The sequence below is a fragment of the Rhinopithecus roxellana genome, chromosome 5, assembly GCF_007565055.1.
Source record: "Rhinopithecus roxellana isolate Shanxi Qingling chromosome 5, ASM756505v1, whole genome shotgun sequence".
Lineage (NCBI taxonomy): Eukaryota > Metazoa > Chordata > Mammalia > Primates > Cercopithecidae > Rhinopithecus > Rhinopithecus roxellana.
In genome coordinates this window covers 46335301-46357275 of record NC_044553.1, presented here as the reverse complement: position 1 = coordinate 46357275, position 21975 = coordinate 46335301, and the positions used below count along the sequence as shown (strand labels likewise).

The 21975-nt window shown below is 38.8% G+C and overlaps 1 protein-coding gene across 9 annotated transcripts in view; it reads right to left on the bottom strand.

Annotated features, from left to right (window-relative positions):
• RNF111 (ring finger protein 111) overlaps nucleotides 1–21975 on the bottom strand; it is a 118781-nt gene that overhangs the window by 20795 nt on the left and 76011 nt on the right. For 6 of the 9 annotated variants that reach the window (XM_030930928.1, XM_030930924.1, XM_030930929.1 and 3 more), the window contains 3 exons: nucleotides 19359–19553; nucleotides 9522–9841; nucleotides 726–984 (listed from right to left, as the gene is read on the bottom strand). In XM_030930928.1, coding sequence (XP_030786788.1) covers nucleotides 726–984; nucleotides 9522–9841; nucleotides 19359–19553 — 774 coding nt within the window. The remainder of the gene's footprint in view (nucleotides 1–725; nucleotides 985–9521; nucleotides 9842–19358; nucleotides 19554–21975) is intronic. The other 3 variants (XM_030930927.1, XM_010374245.2, XM_010374247.2) reach the window with 1 other exon arrangement.

Below are 21975 nucleotides of genomic sequence, written 5' to 3'. Positions count from 1 at the left end.
CTTGCCATGTAATCAGAACAAAACACAAATTTCCTTGCTGACTTCCTGGTTCATTTCTGGCATGAATTTTTGGTGTTTATCAGCCAAGCGTTTATGAAGCTTCAATTTCATTATTAGCTTATGATCTAACAAAATAGTAAATATGTTACACAGCCTTAGGGTATTTATCATTTCTTATGCTAACGAATTTCAATTTATTTAGAAAGGCATGCCTGGTTCTATTTTATTTTATTTTTATCATCACTATGTTGCCCAGGCTGGTCTCAAACTCCTGGCCTCAAGCAATCCTCCTGTCTTGGCCTCCCAAAGTGCTGGGATTACAGGAGTGAGCCATTATGCCCAACCATGGTTATATTTTAATTGCCTGCATCAAATGAATATAAAAACCCTTTTATAACTCCCAAAGCTTGCTGTGAGGAAATTCTCTCTTATGCCTCAGTTAACTGCTTGAGAATTCTTAAAATTTACTTTACTGTGCCTAGAAATACTACTCAACTTTCACATTTCTTCAGCTATCCTAAAGAACAAATTTAAATTCCTTAAGACTTCCATTCAATCCACCTCAATTTCATAATATTAACATGGGAAAAAACATAACCTACTCTTAAGCCAAGTAAATACTAAAAATTTAAGAACTGGGATTAATTACAGGTTATTTCATAAAGGAGTATAAAATATTTCATTGATATGCCTCTAGATTTTGTGTCTATTAAGTTTATACTTACAAGGGGGTGGCATGTAATGCCGACATGATGAGAGAGAGGGCTGTGGAGGGGGCTGGGGCTGGGGCTGCGCAACCATGCTTGATCCATAGCCATCCATTGATGATAAAGGTTGACTTGGTGCAGCAGCAGCCTGATGGCCAAAGATTGCGGCTCGGGAGGAAGAAACAGGGCAGCAGGGGTCAAATGCAGATGCTCCATGAAAACTGCCACTTCCATGACTTCTGATACCACTGTTGCTCAGGTCTACTGGCAATGCCTGCTATATAAAAAGAAAGTATATTTTATCTTTCTAAAGTTTGGTCAAACATTTCATGTTATATTATAAAAGTATTCCTCACACAACCAAAAAAACATAATCTTTAAATTAGTTTGAAAATAGTAAGATTCTTAGTGTGAAGAACTAGTGAGCACCAACAAAATACTTGGTTATCTTGTATATATCAAGTGTATCTTGGATTTTGAAAATTGCAGTGGTTTTATAGTTAAATCAATTTTTAAAAATCAAGCATAAGATTTTATCACAAGATGAACAAAAGTTTAATGAAGTCTTTTTGTCTTATAACAAATACATCTTAGAAACTTTAAAATCATACTTCCATATTCTCCTTTATCCCAACACTGTGACTAGTACTTTAGGATTCCTTGAGAAATCTATCTCTAGTACTATCACACTAGAGAAAATAGTAAGGTTCTAGGAAAAATCTTACCTGCCCCAAGTTCCAAACTGCACAAAGTAAGAATTCAACTAAAACTCTAATAAACAAATCTACATTATTCAAAATAACAATGGACATAAGATTTTTCAGACTAAATTATGAATTACCTCTGCCACTTCAAGCTTTCACTTATTCAAAAAAATAAGAAGAAAAAAAGTTAAACCACTGCTTCCTTTTATAGGCACATTTATTGCATTTTACAGGCACATTTAGTGCTTTGCAGATGTTCAGGGTTTTTTGTTTTGTTTTATTTTGAACAAACTGAAGGCTTGTGGCAACACTGTGTCAAGCAAGTCTATGAGAGTTATTTTTCCAACAGCATGTGGAAACTCTGTGTCTGTCACATTTTGGTAATTCTCATAATATTTATATTTTTCTCATTATTTTATCTGTTATGGTGATAGTCACTGATGTTACTATGATCATTGCTTTGGGCACCAAGAACTGTGCCCATATAAGACAACAAATTTAATACATAAACATGTGTGTCCTGACCAGATGTTTCCCCGTTACCCTCCTCTCCTCTCTTCGGGCCTCCCTATTCCCTGAGACACAACAACACTGAAATTAGGCCAATTAATGGCCTCTAAGTATTCAAGTGAAAGGAAGATTTGCACATATCTCATTTTAAATCAAAACCGAGAAATGATTAAGCTTAGTGAGGAAGGCATGTCAAAAGCCGAGATAGGCCAAAAGCTAGGCCTCTTGCACCAGTTAGCCAAGTAATGAATGCAAAGGAAAAATGCTTGAAAGAAACTGAAAGTACTCCAGTGAACACACAAATGATAAGAAAGTGAAACAGCCTTATTGCTGATCTAAAGAAAGTTTTAGTGATCTAGATGGAAGATCAAACTAGCTACAACATTCTCTTAAGCCAAAGCCTAAACCAGAGCAAGGCCCTAACTCTTCAATTCTATGAAGGCGGAGGGAGGCAAGGAGGCTGCAGAAGAAAAGTTTGAAGATAGGAGAGGTCAGTTCATGAAACTGAAGGAAAGACACTATCTCTATAAGATAAAAGTGCAAGGTGAAGCAGCAAATGCTGATGTAGAAGCTGCAGTAAGTCATCCAGAAAATCTAGCTAAGATCATTTATGGAAAGTGCTACAACGAATAACAGATTTTCCATGTAGACAAAACAGCCTAATATTGGAAGATGTCATCCAGGACTTTCATAGCTAAAGAGAAGTCAATGGCTGACTTCAAAGTTTCCAAGGACTGGATGATTCCTGTTAGGGTCTAATGTAGTTCGTGATTTTAAATCCAATGCTCATTTACAATTCCAGAATTCCCAGGGCCCTTAAGAGTTATGCTAAATCTATTCTGCCTGTGCTCCATTAACAAACAACAAGGCATAGATGACAGTATATCCATTTACGTGGTTTACTGAACACTTTAAGAATACTGTTGAGACCCACTACTAAGAAAAAAAGATTCCTTTCAAAATGTTACTGCTTGGCAAAAGTGAGACCTTTTCTCAAAAAAGAAAAAAGAAAATTGCTGTTTATTGACAACGCACAGTCACCCAAGAGCTCTGATGATGTATAAGAGGATTAATGTTTTCATACCTGCTAACACAACATCCAGTCTGCAGACTATGAATCAAGGAGTAATTTCAACTTTCAAGTCTTATTATTAAAGAAATACATTTCATAAGGCTATAGCTGCCATAATAATTCCTCTGATCAATCTGGGCAAAAGTAAATTGAAAACCTTACAGAAAGGAGTCACCATTCTAGATGTCATTAAGAACATTTGTGGTTCATGGAAGGCAGTCAAAATACCAACATTAATAATTTGGAAGAAGTGGATTCCAAGCCTCATGCATACTTTGAGGGGTTCAAGACTTCACTGGATCTTCAAAGTAACTGCAGATGTTGTGAAGACAGCAAGAGAACTACAATAAGAAGTTGGACCCTGAGGATGTGACTGAATTGCTGCAACTCATGATAAAAGTTGAATGAGTTGCTTCTGACAGAGAGCAAAGAAAGTAGTTTCTTTCTTTTATTTATTTTATATATATTTTTGGAGACAGTGTCTCACTCTATTGCCCAGGCTGGTGTGCAGTAGTGCAATCTTGGCTCACTGCAACCTCCACCTCCCAGGTTCAGGCGATTATCTGGCCTCAGCCTCGCGAGCAGCTGGGATTACAGGTGCATATCACCACACCCGGCTAATTTTTGTATTTTTAGTGCACACAGGGTTTCACCATGTTGGCCAGGCTGGTCTTGCACTGCTGACCTCATGTGATCTACCTGCCTCACCCTCCCAAAGTGACGGGATTACAGAAGTGAGCCACTGCACCCAGTCTCTTTTATTTTTTTTGAGACAAGGTCTCACTGCATTGCCTACACTGGAGTGCAGTGATTCAAACAGGGCTCACTGCAGCCTCCACCTACCCAGCTCAGGCGATCCTCCCAACTTCAGCCTCCCAAGTAGCTGGGACCACAGGCGCATGCCACAGCACCCAGCTAATTTTTAAACTTTTTGTAGAGACAGAGTCTTGCCATGTTGCCCAGATTGGTCTTTAACTCCTCCCACCTCAGCCCCACAAAGTGTTGGGAACAAACGCATGAGCCAACATGCCTGGCTGGAAGTGGTTTCTTTTTTTTCTTTTTTTAATAAAAAAATTGCAGACCCCCCGAGACAGCATTTTAAAAAAATAAAAAGAAAAAACCTACAGCAAAAGTGGTTTCTTGAGATAGAATCTACTCCTGGTAAAGATACTGGGAACAAGATGGAAATGACAGCAAAAGATTTAGAATATCTCACAAACTTAACATATTACATTAGTACATTACATAAACTTAAAGCAGCTGCAGAGTTTAAAAGGATTGATTCCAATTCTGAAAGAAGTTCTACAGGTAAAATGCCATTAAACAGCATCATGTGCTACAGAGAAATCTTTCATGAAAGGAAGAGTCAATCAATGCAGCAAACTTCACCGTTATCTTACTTCAAGAAACTGCCACAGCCACCCCAATCTTTAGGTGCCACCACTCTCATCAGTCATAGCCATCAACATTAAGGCAAGACCCTCCATCAGCAAAAAGTTTACAATTTGCTGAAGTCTCAGAGGATTGCTGGCATTTTTAAAAAATGTATTAGCAATAAAGTATTTTTAAATTGAATTATTTTTAAACTGAAACATGTACAATAAGGTATTTTTAAACTGAAGTATTTTTAAATTGAAGCATGTACATTTGTTAAACATAATGCCACTGTGTGGCGGACTTAGTACAGTGTAAACATTAAATTTTACATGTACTGGGAAACCAAAAAATACATGCGACTTGCTTTACTGCAACATTCACTTTATTGTATTTATTGTGGTTGTCTGGAACCAAACCTGCAGGATCTCCAAGATATGCTTGTATTAGGCATATGATTTTATGGAAAGCCCATTAACTAAGTTGGGAATTAAATCAGAGGGTAGATTCCATTTCCACTCATCAAGTAATATTTTCCTCCAAAAGTTTATTATTATTATTATTATTTTTTTTTTTTTTGAGACAGGATCTCTGTTACCCAGGCTGGAGGGCAATGGCGCAATCTTGGCTCACTGCAACCTCCACCTCCTAGGCGCAAGCGATTCTCCTGCCTCAGCCACCCACAAGAAGCTAGGACTAAAGGCACAAGACTCCACACCCAGCTAATTTTTGGTTTTTTGTTTCGTTTTGTTAGAGACGGGGTTTCACCATGTTGCACAGGGTGTTCTTGAACTCCTGTGGTCAAGTGATCCACTCGTCTCAGCCTCCCAAGGTGCTAGGATTACAGGCGTAAGCCACTACGCACTGCCTTCCAAAAGCATTTGGAAAAATCCTAAGTAAACACTTTCACTTCTAATCTAGAACAAAGCCAAGAATCACTTCTTTGTATTTTTTTTTTTTTTTTTTTTTTTGGAGACGGAGTCTTGCTCTGTCACCCAGGCTGGAGTGCAGTGGCACGATCTTGGCTCACTGCAAGCTCTGCCTCCCGGGTTCACGCCATTCTCCTGCCTCAGCCTCCCAGAGCCCGCCACCACGCCCAGCTAATTTTTTTGTATTTTTAGTACAGACGGAGTTTCACCGTGTTAGCCAGGATGGTCTCGACCTCCTGACCTTGTGATCCGCCCGCCTCAGCCTCCCAAAGTGCTGGGATTATAGGCGTGAGCCACTGCACGCGGCCACTTCTTCGTATTCTTAAATACAAACCTACTGCTTAGGTTCATTGGAACCATACTTTTCAAAATGTGATTAAAGATCATAAAGGTCTGATGTTATATATGGAATTATACACAGGAACTATTCAATACTGGAAGCTGAGGGGCTCGAGATGATAAAACCTAGGGTAATGCATTTGTCAAAGGCCCAAGTCACCCAGCTGTCCTCAGAGGAACCACAGTAGTCTTTTTAGTTTCAGTGAGCTCTAGGCTCAGGGGGAATAATAGAAACAAAAGGAACTCTGGGTGCTGAAAGGAAAGGGGAGTGATGATACAGAAGCTGGGAAAGAGAAAAGGAGGAGCTCCTTTATTTTGTATTATTTATCTACAATCAAGTATACATCTGTTCTCCTTCTGTTGAATTGGCAAATACAATGTATGTCTTCAATTCAGGTAAATAAGGTTTAAGAATAATGTTTTAAGAGTGAATTGGTTCCAATCCTTTCCCTACTATTTAGACTAAAATTAAAATTAGATGTGGACTAGAATATCAACATCTTATAAGGGTAACCAAATTTCATCTTATCTTCATCTCCAGTCAGTGATTAAGAATATTCCCAGAGTAAAGTAATTCCTAGAAGAAACTGAGGGTTAACATTAAAGAATAAAGGGAAAAAAACAGTAATGAGAACCCTCTTCTTCACAATTCCAACAGTTCATTCAACTCTTATTCTCGAAAGACAATCAAGGGTAAGCAAGATGAGTATAGTGATGGGACATAATAATTGGCTTACGTAAATTATAAATGATGCATCACACTGATAAACTACTAGGTACGGTAGCACATGCCTGTAGTCCCGGCTAATTGGAAGTCTGGGGCAGGAGGATTACTTGAGCCCAGTAATTTTAGGACAGCCTGAGACACAAGGCAAGAACCTCTCTTAAAAACAAAAAACAAAACAAAACAAAAAGCAGGAAGTGGGGTGGGGTTGGGGGGTGGAGGGGTGTGTGGCAGGGGTGGGTAGGGATGAAAGTCATATCAAAGTAAGCAGTGAGGACTATCTACATGACTACTGCATCTTCTCGGTCTGCAGGTCTAATTTTTCTTTGACTATGCACAATCTGGCACTCAATCATAAGATATCTACAAAATCACAAATCTCAGGTTTTGTTTGCTTCTTCTGCTCCTCTACTTTCTGCTGTGCCCAAATAGGTCTAAAGTGAAGACTATATGAGGTTATTTTATGAGCATGTGATTAATTTTAAAGTCCTACAAACATTGATATGAGTCTCAAACTGTCGTCTTCAAAAATCTCACTCTCTTTACCTTCAAACCCATTATCACCACCAAATGCCTGGGATCCTGTTGATTCTTCTCAAGTTTTGTTTGCAGTCCAAATACTTCTACTAATACTTATAGATGGGTAAATGGGTTATATTTATTTTACAATGAACAGAACTGTAAAAGAGATCCTACCTATAATTAACTCAAGCTGAAATAAAACATTGTATACATAACTGATGTCTCAAACTAGCTGTATTATTTTATTAATAACAAAATATTCTGCAAATGAGACTTTTGGCAGCTCTTTAATGTAGGAAAAGCTGGTAGACCCACCTCTTCACCATTTTCCTACAATACTTATGAAGCATCATGTAACCAAATTTATAGCAAAAGAAAGTTATACTTTCAAGCAGATCCTTTCATTCAATCCACTGGAAAATTTTTCTTGATGCTCCCTCATTCCCAAGAGATAGGACAGATCTGGACCATCCGTTAATACCCAGAAATGTTACCAAAACCGAAATAACATCTAAAATCTCTTTAATTATATTTTCTACTCAAACTTCCTCTTGATAATAGCAGCTATATTTTTAAAGAGAATACCTATCCTTATTTTTTTATTTTTGAGACAGACCCTTGTTCTGTCGCCCAGGCTGGAGTACAATGGTGTGATCTCAGCTCACTGCAACCTCCACCTCCCAGGTTCAAGCGATTTTCCTGCCTCAGCCTCCCGAATACCTGGAATTACAGGCACGTGCCACCACGCCCGGCTAATTTTTGTATTTTTAGTAGACATGGGGTTTCACCATGTTGGTCAGACTGCTCTCGAACTCCTGATCTCGTGATCCACCCACTTTGGCCTCCCAGACTGCTGGGATTACAGGCATGAGCCACCGCGCCCAGCCCTTATTATTTTTAATCCGTCAGACCCAGAAGACATACCATCAAAATTTTAAAAGATGAGGCAAGTACTTTAGGAAAGGTCAGGTGACACAGAAAAGCAGTAGCTTGGCCGGGCATGGTGGCTTAATGCCTGTAATCCTAGGCAAGAAGAGTGAGATTCCGTCTCAAAAAAAACAAAAACAAAACAAAAAACAACAACTTCGCAGTCTTGCTCTGTTGCCCAGGCTGGAGTGCAGTGGCGTGATCTTGGCTCACTGCAACCTCTACCTCTAAGGTTAAAGCAATTCTCCTGTCTCAGCCTCCCAAGTAGCTAAGACTACAGGTACACGCCACCACACCCAGCTAATTTTTGTATTTTTAGTAGAAACAGGGTTTCACCATGTTGGCTAGGCTGGTCTTGAACTCCTGACCTCAGGTGATCCACTTGCCTTGGCCTCCCAAAGTGCTGGGATTACAGGTGTGAGCCACCATGCCAGCCTCTTTGACTTTTTTTGCAGCACTTTTTCCTGGAATATTATATGTCAAAATTACAACTTTTCTCTGAAATTACATTTTTTGTTTTGTTTTGTTATTTATTTGTTTTTTTTTTTTTTTTTTTTTTGAGATGGCATCTCACTCTGTCGCCCAGGCTGGAGTGCAATGGTGTGATCTTGGCTCACTGCAACCTGCATCTCCCGGGTTCAAGCGATTTCCTGCCTCAGCCTCCCAAGTTGCAACACCCAGACTTGTATTCCAATCGTACATGGAAGTGACATAACAAAAGTTAAAGGAGCATGGAACATTTGACTTCTTTTACTCCATGTGATCGCCAATACTAACTTAATATTATTTGACATTTTGCGAACTCACTAATAATACCAACTAATTTAATTATAATTTTTTGCTGGCATTTTGATTCTCCATAAACTGAAAACCTCATCTGCTCCTAAGAAAACATGCCACACAGGTCTGCATGTGAGAAGGCTGTTTATTTCTAGATGAGTGAAGGTTATAGTGAACTCTAGAGTAGGAGGCAAAAGGGGAAAAACTGGGAGAATTTTCCAATTTTTCATGAATTAGCCTAACACTAGAGTTTCAACAATTTGTTTAAAATAAGATCCCAAAGATCAGATTCAACTGTATTTAACTAAAAACATCAAAAACCATTCCAGAATAAAAAAAAAAAAAAAGTGATTTTTAGATTAAGGATCAGTTTTGATTACCCACATCCCTGGTCCGTTCAATTAGTTGTAATAATTTAGTCCATGTGAAAATCCCAGAGACTTAATTAAAAAGAAATCACAGACCACAAAATTAGGCCATTTTTGAATGTAAGAATGTGACTAATTCAGTGTATAAAATCTATCCCTAGGGGTTTTTTCTCCTCCTGAAGCCACCACAACTAAAAAAGAAAGGTGGGTTGGTTTTAACTCAAGTAGTTACTACCTCATGCTGGGTTTTCCAGTCATCTAAAACAGGAAGAAGGGGAAGGGAAAGAAGAAAGGAAAGGGAGGGAACGAAGGGGAAGCGGAAAGGGAAGAGAGGGAAGGAAGGAGGGGAAGAGAGAAAGGAAAGAGGAAGAATGGGAAGGAGTCAAAAAAAAAAAGAGGAACGGAGGGAGGGAGGGAAGAAAGCAGGGAGAGAAATGCAGGGAGGGAAGAGAGACAGGAATGAGGGAAAAGGGAGAGAGAAAAGGGAGGACAGAGAAAGAGAAATGGGAGCAAGAGAGAGAGACAAGGGAGGCAGGAAAGAAAGACTGACTCAAATTCCACATACCTGTTCATGATAGCTGGTACCAGAACTACTATTTGCTCCACAAGGTGCTTGTACTTGTGGAGGTCTTTCCACAGGGCAAGCAGGATCACTAAAGGAGGGAGAAACTGGGACAGCTGGGTGGGGAGTATGGTGGTGGTGGTGATGATGTTGAAAATGGTGACCATGCTGCTGAAAGCAACTTGTATGAGGATGTCCTAATGCATGGTGGTTCTGTGACGACCCTCCACATGGTGAGTGCTGGGGACAGCAGGAAGGTAACCTTGGCATTGCAGGAGGGCCAGTTTCCGTTACAGCACTAGATGTAGTTCTCCTTGAGTCATCTTGAAACAGAAAAAAATGCACAGAATAATCAAATCATGAAATATCACTGTGTAAAAAAATAAGTATGGGGTATAAATAGTTAATAAATGTTCAAAGAAATGTTTAGTAAATTCAAATCTCCGTAAATAATCTGATAGTGCCACATTGCTTTTTTTTTTTTTTTTTTTTTTTTTTTGAGATGGAGTCTCGCTCTTGTTGCCCAGGTTGGAGTGCAATGGCGCCATCTCGGCTCAGCGAAACCTCCGCCTGGGTTCAAGCGATTCTCCTCCCTCAGCTTCCTGAGTAGCTGGGATTACAGGCATACGCCTCCAGGCCTGGCTAATTCTGTATTTTTAGTACAGATGGGGCTTCTCCATGTTGGTCAGGCTGGTCTTGAACTCCCAACCTCAGGTGATCCACTCGCCTTGGCCTCCCAAAGTGCTGGGATTACAGGCATGAGCCACCATGCCCAGCCAATAGTGCCACATTCTTAACATATACATCATATGATTTTAGGCAGTGGTCTTCATTGGGATTTTCCTGAAACTCTAAATTCTTCAGGAGGCTCATATTTACTGTGATGTGTAAGTATGGCAATAGATCATGTTTTCCTAGGGCATAACAAATGATTCCTTACAAGTAAAATTGCATTTTAAAAGTTTAAAAATACCATGAGTCCTTCCACTATATGCTACAAAGCAAATGCTCTTCCCCTGAGCTCCATGAACCCCTAACATCATAAATCATTCCTACATAATGCAGCCAGCTATGTACTTCTTAAAATCTCACCTTCTTAAGACACAGCCACCCAAGTCAGAGTGTACCTGGCTGAGTCTCACTATCCGCCAACCTTTTTTTTTTTTTTAAAGACTGGGTCTCACTCTGTCAGCCAGGCTGGAGTACAGTGGCTCGATCTTGGCTCACTGCAGCCTCCGCCTCCCAGGCTCAACAGATTCTCCTGCCTCAGCCTCCTAAGTAGCTGGGGCCATAGGCACACAGCACCATGCCCAGCTAATTTTTGTATTTTTTTGTAGAGATGAGATTTTGCCACATTGCCCAGGCTGGTCTCGAGCTCCTTCCTGAGCTCAGGTGATCCGCCCACCTTGGCATCCCAAAGTGCTTGGATTACAGGCATAAGACACCATGTCTGGACCAGAATCCTTTTTCCTTCCTTTGGACGCTATACAATAGAATAAAAGAAATGATCAGACTCTAATAATTGGAAAATAAAATGTGCTTTATAATAATCTAGTGACTTAGTGTCACATCGTGGGGAAAGAAGCATAGAGTCAAATGAATCTGGGTTCTCATCTGGGACCTTTCTTTTAGCAATGTGACCTTAGAAAAGTTATTTAATCTCCTTTTCATCTATAAAATGTGGTAATAAAATTGCCTTGCATGGTTGTTAGAAGATACACGTCTTGATATAAAACACGAGTCCTGATTATGCTCTCTGCCACATGCCCAGCTATTTTGAAGGTATGTTCTTCTATGACAGAAGAACTGCAAAAGTATCCCCTGAAAGTCTGTGCCAGTGTTTCAAACTCATTTAAAACCCAGAAACTTTTCCTCAAACTAAATATTATATGGAAACTATACAAAAGAGATTTTAAAAAACTGAAGCCTCTGATTAAATTACAAGAGTGAAGAGTCTAAAGCCAAAGCCTTGCCCTGCTGCCACCCTTAAACTCCTACTCTGATTCTGAGGTATCTCCTCAGAATCCTTAGAATTCTGGAACATTACTGTCCTAGCCTTGATTTTGGAGTACCCAAGAGTAGGGATACCTTCCTCCTATGTGGCTCAAAGTACCTAGCTAATCTCTTCTGGGCCAATATATCAATTAGGAATCTTCTGCTTATTTACAAATAAAATAAAAATCCAACCAAAACAGCTTAAACAATAAAGGGAATTATGGGCTCACATAAATGAACCCGGGTAGGGGGGTGCTTCAGGCTCTGCTTGATAAGATTCCAGCAAATTTCCCTAAAAATCTCCTGGCTCTGCCTCTCTTACATGTCCTATCCTGCCTTTCCTGATTCTCATCTCTTCAAGGTCTGTGCTCTAACCTCTGTTACACAGTAGCACTAATCTAAATTTCTGTATATTTAATTTTTCCAAGTTCCTAGTCTGGCCTATGGGGGCTAATCTCCCAACCCTTTTGTAAAGGTTCTTAACCCGGGAACTCGAATTCACGGGTCTGTGAACTTGGACGGAAGAAAAATACAAACTGTCACTAACCTCTAATTGCCCCGAGAATTATGTTAAATATTGTAATTTGTAATAATAACAAAGACAACAAATTATCTACTTTTAAAATAAATAATAGCAGTTCCAAAGTCAGTTCTATAATTATGTTACTTTCATTCACTTGTATTCCAGACGTGTTGAATAACCTGGACAGTGTTAAAACTAGCATATCAGGAACTGACCGTGATCAACAGTGTCTTAGGACTATGCTGAAACCAACATTAAGTAACTGTTTCCTATAAATTATAATATGTATAGCAATTATTCATTATTACAGTAGCTTTACTTGCTACAGCATTTTCAGGGTTTTATCTTAGTCCCTATGTAAAAGTGTTATACAAGTCAGTATCATTTATTGTGTATTACATCAGGAAAAAAAGGTTGAAAACCTTTGAGACACTAAGTTCACTCACTGGGATACACTAAATTACCTTCATGGTTCCTTCCAACTCTGACACTGTAATTTTACAAACCAAGTTACCTGAGGATTACGTGTGACTCAAAAAGTCAGGGTATGAGTTTGTAACCATCACTAAAGTGATGGATATGACACATATCTGTTCAGAAATAGCTTGTCATCTTTTACCTTCGAGCATTTTGAATATAAAAATCAGATTGAGAGAAGAGGAAGCACAATGACTATAATGTATTTAAGGCTGAACACATACTTAAGGTGTAAAATCATTAACAGTATGGCTTCAGAAAAAAAGACTGACCTTTTAGCTCTACTTCCGAGGCAACAGATTAGGCTTCCAATTAAATAGTCTATTTTCCTATAGTCCAGAACCTCTTTGTTTCTCACATAGGCTTGCATCCGAAAGTAAAGACAACCAATTAGCCTCTCATTCAAGAGTTACTACCCAAATAAAATTGTCAAAAATTAGAGGTAAAATACAAAGATATATGATTCAGTAAATAAAACACTTCCTTTTCTATTATAATTAACCCATAGAGGGCCCACTAAAAATGAGACAATCATGAACCTGCATCAGGGAAATTAACTCCACAGCCCAGTGACAATAATTTAGTTAAAGTGCCTCCTAGGAGTGCCTTCAGTAACTCTAGCAGGATTACCGAGATGCAGGCATGACTTTAATCATTCATTCAACAGTCTTACACACAATAAAGTCGTGGTAAAAGATCTACAAAAGGGGCCGGACTTGGTGGCTCATGTCTGTAATCCCAGCACTTTGTGAGGCGGAGGCGGGCAGATCACGAGGTCAGGAGATTGAGACCATCCTGGCTAACACGGTGAAACCCCATCTCTACTAAAAATACAAAAAATTAGTCGGGCATGGTGGCGGGCGCCTGTAATCCCAGCTACTCGGGAGGCTGAGGCAGGAGAATGGTGTGAACCCGGGAGGCGGAGTTTGCAGTGGGCCGAGATGGCGCCACTGCCCTCCAGCCTGGGTGACACAGTGAGACTCCGTCTCAAAAAACAAACAAACAAGCAAACAAACAAACAAAAAGATCTACAAAAGGCACTGGATAATAAAAAGATGAAAATGAAAAGTCCTGGCCTTTAACATAACTTACAGTAAGGTCTGCCTTTGCTGTTTTTATCTTTAGCAACCAGAAACATGCTTGCACAATGTAGGTGGCTCAATAAGCGCCTTCTATATTTAAGTTAAATTCACAAGGGAAAAGCAGCATGCAATCATGTAGCTAAGTGCCAAGAAGAGAAGCACTTGCTCTTTGGCCCTTAAGGAGCTCATCATCAAGCATGGAGACAATTTAGGATACAAACCAACCAGTATTAGAACAGAAACACTGGGTTCTAGCATAGCATAAAGCAATGCTGCCCCCAATATCTGGCAATGCCTGGAGACATTTTTGGTTGTCACAATCGGAGGGGAGGTGATGTTACTGGAGGCTAGAAACCAAGGATGCTGCTAAATATCCTGTAATGCACAGTCCTTCCCCACCTCCCACTGTAAGAACTACCTGGCCCAAAGTCACTAATAGTGCCAAGGTTGAGAAAACTTGGCATAAAGGCGAAAAGGAGAGGTGCCACGCCAGATTGCCTAGGTTTGAATTCTTGCTCCACTATCACATAATCTTGGATATGTTATTTCACCTGTAGAACGAGAAGAGTAATAAAATCTGCCTCATTGGTTACTGCAAAACTCAGAGTTACTATAGGTAAATCCGCCAGCCAACATTATAGGCTCAATAAATGTTAGCTATTGTTATCCACTAGAGTGTAAGCTCTGTTAGAACAAAAATTTACCTGTTTTGTTCCCACTACCTAGAACAGTGCTTGACATATAGTGTGCAATCAATAAATATGTGTTAAACAAATGAATATATAGGATATCATGTATGCATAACACAAGGACCACATGGAGAGGTTAGGCAGATAATAAGCTGTTTGTGGCACATTGAGTTTGAACTGACTGCAGAATGGTCCAGGACAGATGTCCAAGAAGCAACTGGATATGAAAGTCTAAAATGGCCGGGCATGGTGGCTCACACTTGTAATCTCAGCACTTTGGAAAGCTGAGGCAAGTGAATTGCTTGAGTCCAGGAGTTCAAGACCAGCCTGGGCAACGTGGCAAAACTCTATCTCTACAAAAAATACATAAATTGACCAGGTGTGGTGAAGTGTAGTCTACTTGTGGGGCTACTTGTGGGGCTGATGCAGGAGGATCACTCGAGCCTGGGAAGTGCAGGCTGCAGTGAGCCTGCACTCTAGCCTACATGACAAAGCAAGACCCTGTCTCAAAAAAAAAAAAAAAAAAAGATGTTTAAAACAAATACAGTGGTCAAAAAACACAGGACAGAGAGTCATTAGCATACTAGTGACAGGTGACAACACTTACAGTAATGAAATGGGCTAGTGAGAAGGATGAGAACACTATCCCGGGAAGAAAACAAATTATGAAAAAGAGACTACTGTCAGATTTTAAAAGATCATGTTTATTCATTATGAAAGGAGTCAGAAGCCCATTAGAGGAAAGAGTTTAGTGTGACAAAAATACACTTAAATGTACATAGACATAACATAAGTGTACATGTGCATGTACTAAGGAAATGACACCAGAGAAGATGCTGAAGACACAGGGAAGATAACTGTTAAAGCAAGGTTAAGGACAAAGGAAAGGATAAGAGGTAGAGCACAGATAAAGGAACTGAAAGGGACAGGAAGGAGTTAGGAGACTGGGAACTAGTAGAGGAGGTCAGGTAGACAGCCACAAAAGTTTATATGGAGGCGTTGGAAGTTGCAGGAGTTCATGCTTAAGAACTTTCATTTATTCATTTTTTAAAATTTCCCCTGGGTAATGAAAACCTTGAGGAAAATGAGAGTGTTTTGAAATAGGCACTTAGTGGAAGGAAAGGGAACTGATCAAGATATCTGATCAAGATTTCCTAGAGAAAGCCCAGGATTAGAAACCATAAATTTATGGAGGAACTTGGATAAGCATGAAGCTAGATGGCTTGAATGTGAGGGTTAGAAATATTCAAAGAGGTACAAGATAAGGACAGGTGGTGGAGAAAATAGTTGAACTCATGTTCCATAGTGTCCTGGAAGGAAATGGACCTTAAGAGAGGCCCATTTAGGACTGTAGCCAACATGCTCAGAAATTAAATCTGATTTGTAAATGAACGAGGATTTACATATAAAAGTTTTCAGACTATTCTGAAATAAAGTTGGGACTGTATCACATAAAATGTAGGTAAGAATAATGCTACAGATAGGCCAAGTGTGGTAGCTCACACCTGTAATCCCAGCACTTCTGGAGGCTGAGGCAGGTGGATCGCTCGAGCCCAGGAGACTGAGGCCGGTGTGGGCAACATGGCAACATGGCAAAACCCCATCTCTACAAAAATACAAAAATTAGCCGGGCGTGGTGGTGCATGCCTGTGGTCCCCCAGCTAGTCGGGAGGATCACTTGAGCCTAGGAGGCGGAGACTGCAGTGAGCCAAGATTGTACCACTGCACACGGGCCTGGGCAACAGAGTCAGACCCTGTCTCACAGAAAAAAAAAAAAAAGAATAATGCTACATAACGCTGTAACAGGAGACAGGCATCAATGAGAAGTCAAATCCCTGCCTCAAAGATTATTACAGTTTTGTCAAGGTACATAACTTATCAGGTTTCTTCATGTCTGAAATGGTAAGAGAAATGCCAACATCAATAGTTTTTTTACTTTTTGAAACAGAGTCTCGCTCTGTCACCTGGGCTGGAGTGCAGTGGTGCCATCGAGGATCACTGGAGCCTCGACTTCTCAGGATCACATGACATACTCCTGACTCAGTCTCTGAGTAGTTGGGACTACAGGTGTGTGTCACCACGCCTCGTTAATTTCTGCAATTTTCTTTTTTTGTTTGTTTGTTTGCTTTTGTTTTCTTTTTTTCAAAGGAGACAAGGTTTCACCATGTTGTGTAGGCTGGTCTCAAACTCCTGGGCGCAAGTGATCTGCTTGCCCTGGCCTCCCAAAGAGCTGGGATTACAGGTATGAGTCTCACCATGTCAAGGATTTTTTTTTTTTTAAGAGTTAAAACAAGTATACATATGTAACAAACCTGCACGTTATGCACATGTACCCTAGAACTTAAAGTATAATAATAATAAAAAAATAAAAATAAAAAATTTTTAAAAAAGAGTTAAAATATATACAATAACATATAAGATATCCAAGTAACAAGCTAAGTTAAGAGTATATACTTAACAAATGAAATAAAAGCCCATTTCATTTCTGCCTACATTTTTTCAGAGAACATACTTAAAAGACACCCTTACTGGACACGGTGGTTCACACCTGTAGTCCTAGCTACTTGGGAGGATGAGGGAGGAGGATCACCTGAGCCTGGAACTTCAAGACTAGCCTGGGCCAAAAAAACAAAAAAGACACTCCTGGGAAATCTCTTTGAGAATGTTTCTTAGTTCTGCCCTTAGTTTTGCAGAGGACAGAGTACGTCCAGATCCAGCCACACGTAGTTTTCTAATCTGCCAGATGTAAATTACATGAATATTAAAAGAATTAAATGAGACACTATTAAAAGCAAAAAGTGATAGAAAATAAAAGATGGTTTCATTATTAATGGTGATTTAGTCAATCCACAAGCTACAGGGTCTACAGTGTCCCTATTGGTAAGCAGTTAGCAAGTTACTATCTCTGTACCATTATCCAAAAATGAAAGAAAGCTAGTTTAAGTCTCAGTTAAACAAATGAGTATCAGCAGCAGAGGTTGCAGAAGAAAAAAACAACCCCATCAAAAAGTGGGGAAAGGATATGAGCAGACATTTCTCAAAAGAAGACATTCATACAGCCAACAGACACATGAAAAAATGCTCATCATCACTCGCCATCAGAGAAATGCAAATCAAAACCACAATGAGATACCATCTCACACCAGTTAGAATGGCAATCATTAAGAAGTCTGGAAACAACAGGTGTTGGAGAGGATGTGGAGAAATAGGAACACTTTTACACTGTTGGTGGGACTGTAAACTAGTTCAACCATTATGGAAAACAGTATGGCAATTCCTCAAGGATCTAGAACTAAATGTACCATATGACCCAACCATCCCACTACTGGGTATATACCCAAAGGATTATAAATTATTCTACTACAAAGACACATGCACACGTATGTTTATTGTGGCACTATTCACAATAGCAAAGACTTGGAATCAACCCAAATGTCCATCTGTGACAGACTGGATTAAGAAAATGTGGCACATATACACCATGGAATACTATGCAGCCATAAAAAAAGGATGAGTTTGCGTCCTTTGTAGGGACATGGATGCAGCTGGAAACCATCATTCTTAGCAAACTATCACAAGAACAGAAAACCAAACACCGCATGTTCTCACTCATAGGTGGGAACTGAACAATGAGATCACTTGGACTCGGGAAGGGGAACATCACACACTGGGGCCTATCATGGGGAGGGGGGAGGAGGGAGGGATTGCAGTGGGGAGTTATACATGATATAAATGATGAATTGATGGGTGCTGACGGAGTTGATGGGTGCAGCACACCAACATGGCATAAGTATACATATGTAACAAACCTGCACGTTATGCACATGTACCCTAGAACTTAAAGTATAATAAAAAAAAAAAAAAAAAAAAAAAACAAATGATACGAGAGATACGAGAGAGAGCCAGAGATATCATTGCTAATTGAAACATAAGAACTACCTTGAGATAAGAGCTAAAACTGTAAAGAAAACTCTGGAATAAATATTTGTAACCTTGGATTAGGCAATGGTTTCTTAGATATGACACCAAAAGAACAAACAACAACCAAAAAACCCCAGAAAATGGACATCATCAAAATTTTAAAAACTCCCATGCCCATTCTCAATCATTTTGGGAAGATAGAAGGAGTGGACTTAGTGCATCCAATGGTAACTCTATTTAACTTTCTGAGGAACCATCAAAGTGTTTTCCTCAGCAGTTGCACTATTTTGCATTCCTACCAGCAATTCGCAAGGGTTCCAATTTCTCTACGTCCTTGCCAAGACCAGTGATTTTGTATTTTTGTTTGTGTTGTAATTATAGACACACTACTGGGTGTAAAGTGGTATTTCATTGGGGTTTTCATTTGCATTTCCCTAACGATTAGTGATGTTGAGCACCTTGTGCTTCTTGGTCATTTGTATAACTTCTTCAGAAATATCTATTCAAATCCTGCCTCATTTTAAAATTGGGTTGTCTTTCTGTTGGGTTGGGGCTTTTTGTTTGTTTGTTTTTACTTTTTTATTTTTAAAATATAAATAGAGATAGGGTTTCACCATGTTGGCCAGGCTGGTCTCGAACTCCTGGCCTCAAGTGATCCTCCTGCCTCAACCTCCCAAATACTGGAATTACAAGCATGAGCCACCACACCCAGCCTGTTGGGCTGTTTTAAGAGTGCTTTGTAGATTCTGGATTCTAAAGTGCTTATCAGATATAGGATTTACAATATTTTTCCTTTCCCCATTCTGTAGGCTGTCTTCTATCTTGATATCGTCCTTTAATGCATGAAAGTTTTAAATTTTGATGAAGTTCAACTTATCTACTTTTGGTTTTGTTGCTCATGCTTTTGGTGTCAGCCATTTACTTCTCCCCAAGCTCTCTTATTTGAGGTATAATACTCTGGTCACACATAGCGTACAAACTCAAATATGAAATCAGCCTAATTATAGTAAAGACTACCTTGATAACATACGAAGTTTATTATAATGTAAGAATACCCGCTTATTAACATACCTAAAATCTTAGACTTAAAAACAATACATTCCCTAACAAAAGTAATGACAAAAAGTCTCCCCTCCCTAACTTTTTTACATACCTCCTATAGAAGTGCCAGTGGTACTATTGCTTGTAAGAGTAGCTGAAGTCTCTGACACTGTGGAAGGTTGGCTACTGGTGACAGCTGAAGCAGTATCAGAGGCCTGCTCAGAGGTAGATGGATTTGAATTGTTAATGGAAGCGCTAGTAGCTTGTGATTCCATTCTTGCAGAAGTGGTTGGTACTACAGTAGGTTCTACAAAATACAAAATGTCAACTTAGCATTTCAAAACAAATTAGATAAAGGGTTATATTTTAATCTAAGCTAATGTGTTTATAATTATTAAATAAAAAACTTTAAAAATACAAGCTCTCTAATAACATATGGTAAAGAAAGTTTTCATAAAGCTAAACTGCAATATCAAACTGACATGTTACCAAAATATGACTGCATTTTTAAAAATTCAACACTGATATGCATATTTCAATAATTTAGGTAATTTAATAGTTTTTCAGGTAGCTTCTAAATAAGTTGTCTGATCTATAACAAAGAAGAGTAAAAGGAAAGTAAAAGTTCCTTGCTATGCACATACACATGGTCACAAGCTGTCAGAATAGTGTTACAAACCATAATGTGTCTGGCACAATATGGATTCTAGGGTAAGACTGCCTGGATAGCAATACTGATTTCACCACTGACAGTATGAATATAAATAAGTTACTTAACCATTCTCCATTTCCTCATCTGTAGAACTGGGAAAGTATCAGAATTTCTTCATATAACTGTCATTAGGATGAAGTGAGATCACATACTTTGTATGATGCTTTACAGACAGCATTCACTTAACATTAGCTATGATTTCTAATATCTGTTTTAATCTTCTTTCCATGCCTTTTATATGTTTTCCAAAGAAAATTTTGTAAATATTAATATTCATCAGTGCTTTCTAATAAAAATTAACATTTTCTATGAGAAAGTAAATTTCAGGTAGACTTCAACTTATGAGTAAGTTTCAAAGAACTAAGCTTAAAATGGTTGCTTAAAATTGAGAACAATGGGAATAAATCCATCCAAAGCACAGTCACACACAATTAAATCTGAAAATAAGGGGGTCTCTTAATGTGCTATGGAATGAGAGGGTTGACTTTCTATACAATACAGTATGGTAAGCTAATTCCTTATGCACAAATAGTAACTGTGAGTCTATATGGGACACTTTGAATGCTAGTATGTCCAAATGTATATGTAAATTGCTTGTACACAAAAAAGGGGGGAAAGAACTTCTGTGTTTAACCAGCGTTTCTCAACCTTGGCAATAATAACATTTTGGGCTAGACAATTTTTTGTTCATTGGGGAGGAGATGTGCACTGTGAACCGTACAATGTTGAGCGACAACCATGGTCTCTATCCATAAGATGTCAGTAGCATCCTCCCCTAACTGTGAAAACCAAAAATGTCTGCAGACATTGCCAAATACCACTTGGGGGAGAAAACTGCCCCTATTTGAGAACCACTGGTCTGATGTACTTAGTTTTGGATTCATTTTTAATAAGAGAGAAGCTTTCCACTGAGAAAAACTAGTAGGGGAAAAGGAGCATCTACTGATCACTGGAATACTTTTAACCCAGTAAACTGTAAATTCTGGTTGAACTTACTGTAATGTGGAAAAGGCTACTCTATCACTTTCTCCTACTTACCAGCTAGCAGGTGTCACATTGGAACACAAACAAAAAGTTTCCAAAATAGTCACCCTATATTTAATTAACTGTCATCATTAATTAATCCCTATTACATTAACCACTGTCTTACAGATAATTTATGGTGTTTCAAAACAAAAACGAAGAGACTGTTGAATGAAAGGCAAACAGTTGTTTATCTCTTCATAAACAACTGAGTACTGATACTACGAAAGTTAAGACCACCAAAACTGCAAACAGCCCATAGAAGAGCTGATTGCATATGGCCTCCAACTCTTTCCATCTACCTGATATATTCTTTGCCCAATTTATAGCTAACTCCCAAACCTAACAAACTCATATATGGCTTATCATTTTCCTTTTGGGAAATTATGATTGACCATTTCCTAAAATATAACTAATAATACCTCGAGATGATTCTTAATATGTGGGCAAATTCACATATGTATTCATTCATATATTCATAAATCCCACCATTTTTCCTAACCTCTGTATTCCAACTCTGGTTTTGTTTCCTCAGTTACTTGGGTACAGCCGTAAGCCAAAATACAATACAAAAAATGAGCAGCACAAAAAGATATCAATAATATTGAAGGATAATGTAACTTTTAAAAGTAAAATTAGACATTTCAAATAGCCAGTATTAGTCATTTAAAATTCAGTTATACTGCTTTTGTGTTTATATTTTAAAAGTGCTGCTTCTACTTTTTCATGGCAAGTTAAAGACAACCATATTACAAATCAAACTAAACTAGTTTGAGCTAACCTCAAACTACCACTTGTAAAAATATTTCTTCCTGAGAAAATAGCTAGCAAATATTGAAACAATAACCACAAAGAATTTTATGTAAATTTACAAGCGTAGGATATTATATCAATTAAAAACTTGAGATTAAAAAATCTGACAATTTCCCTGTAGTTTAATAATATATTACCAGTAAGCAGAAGGGGTTTCTAGCATCTTAACAGATTTCCTTTT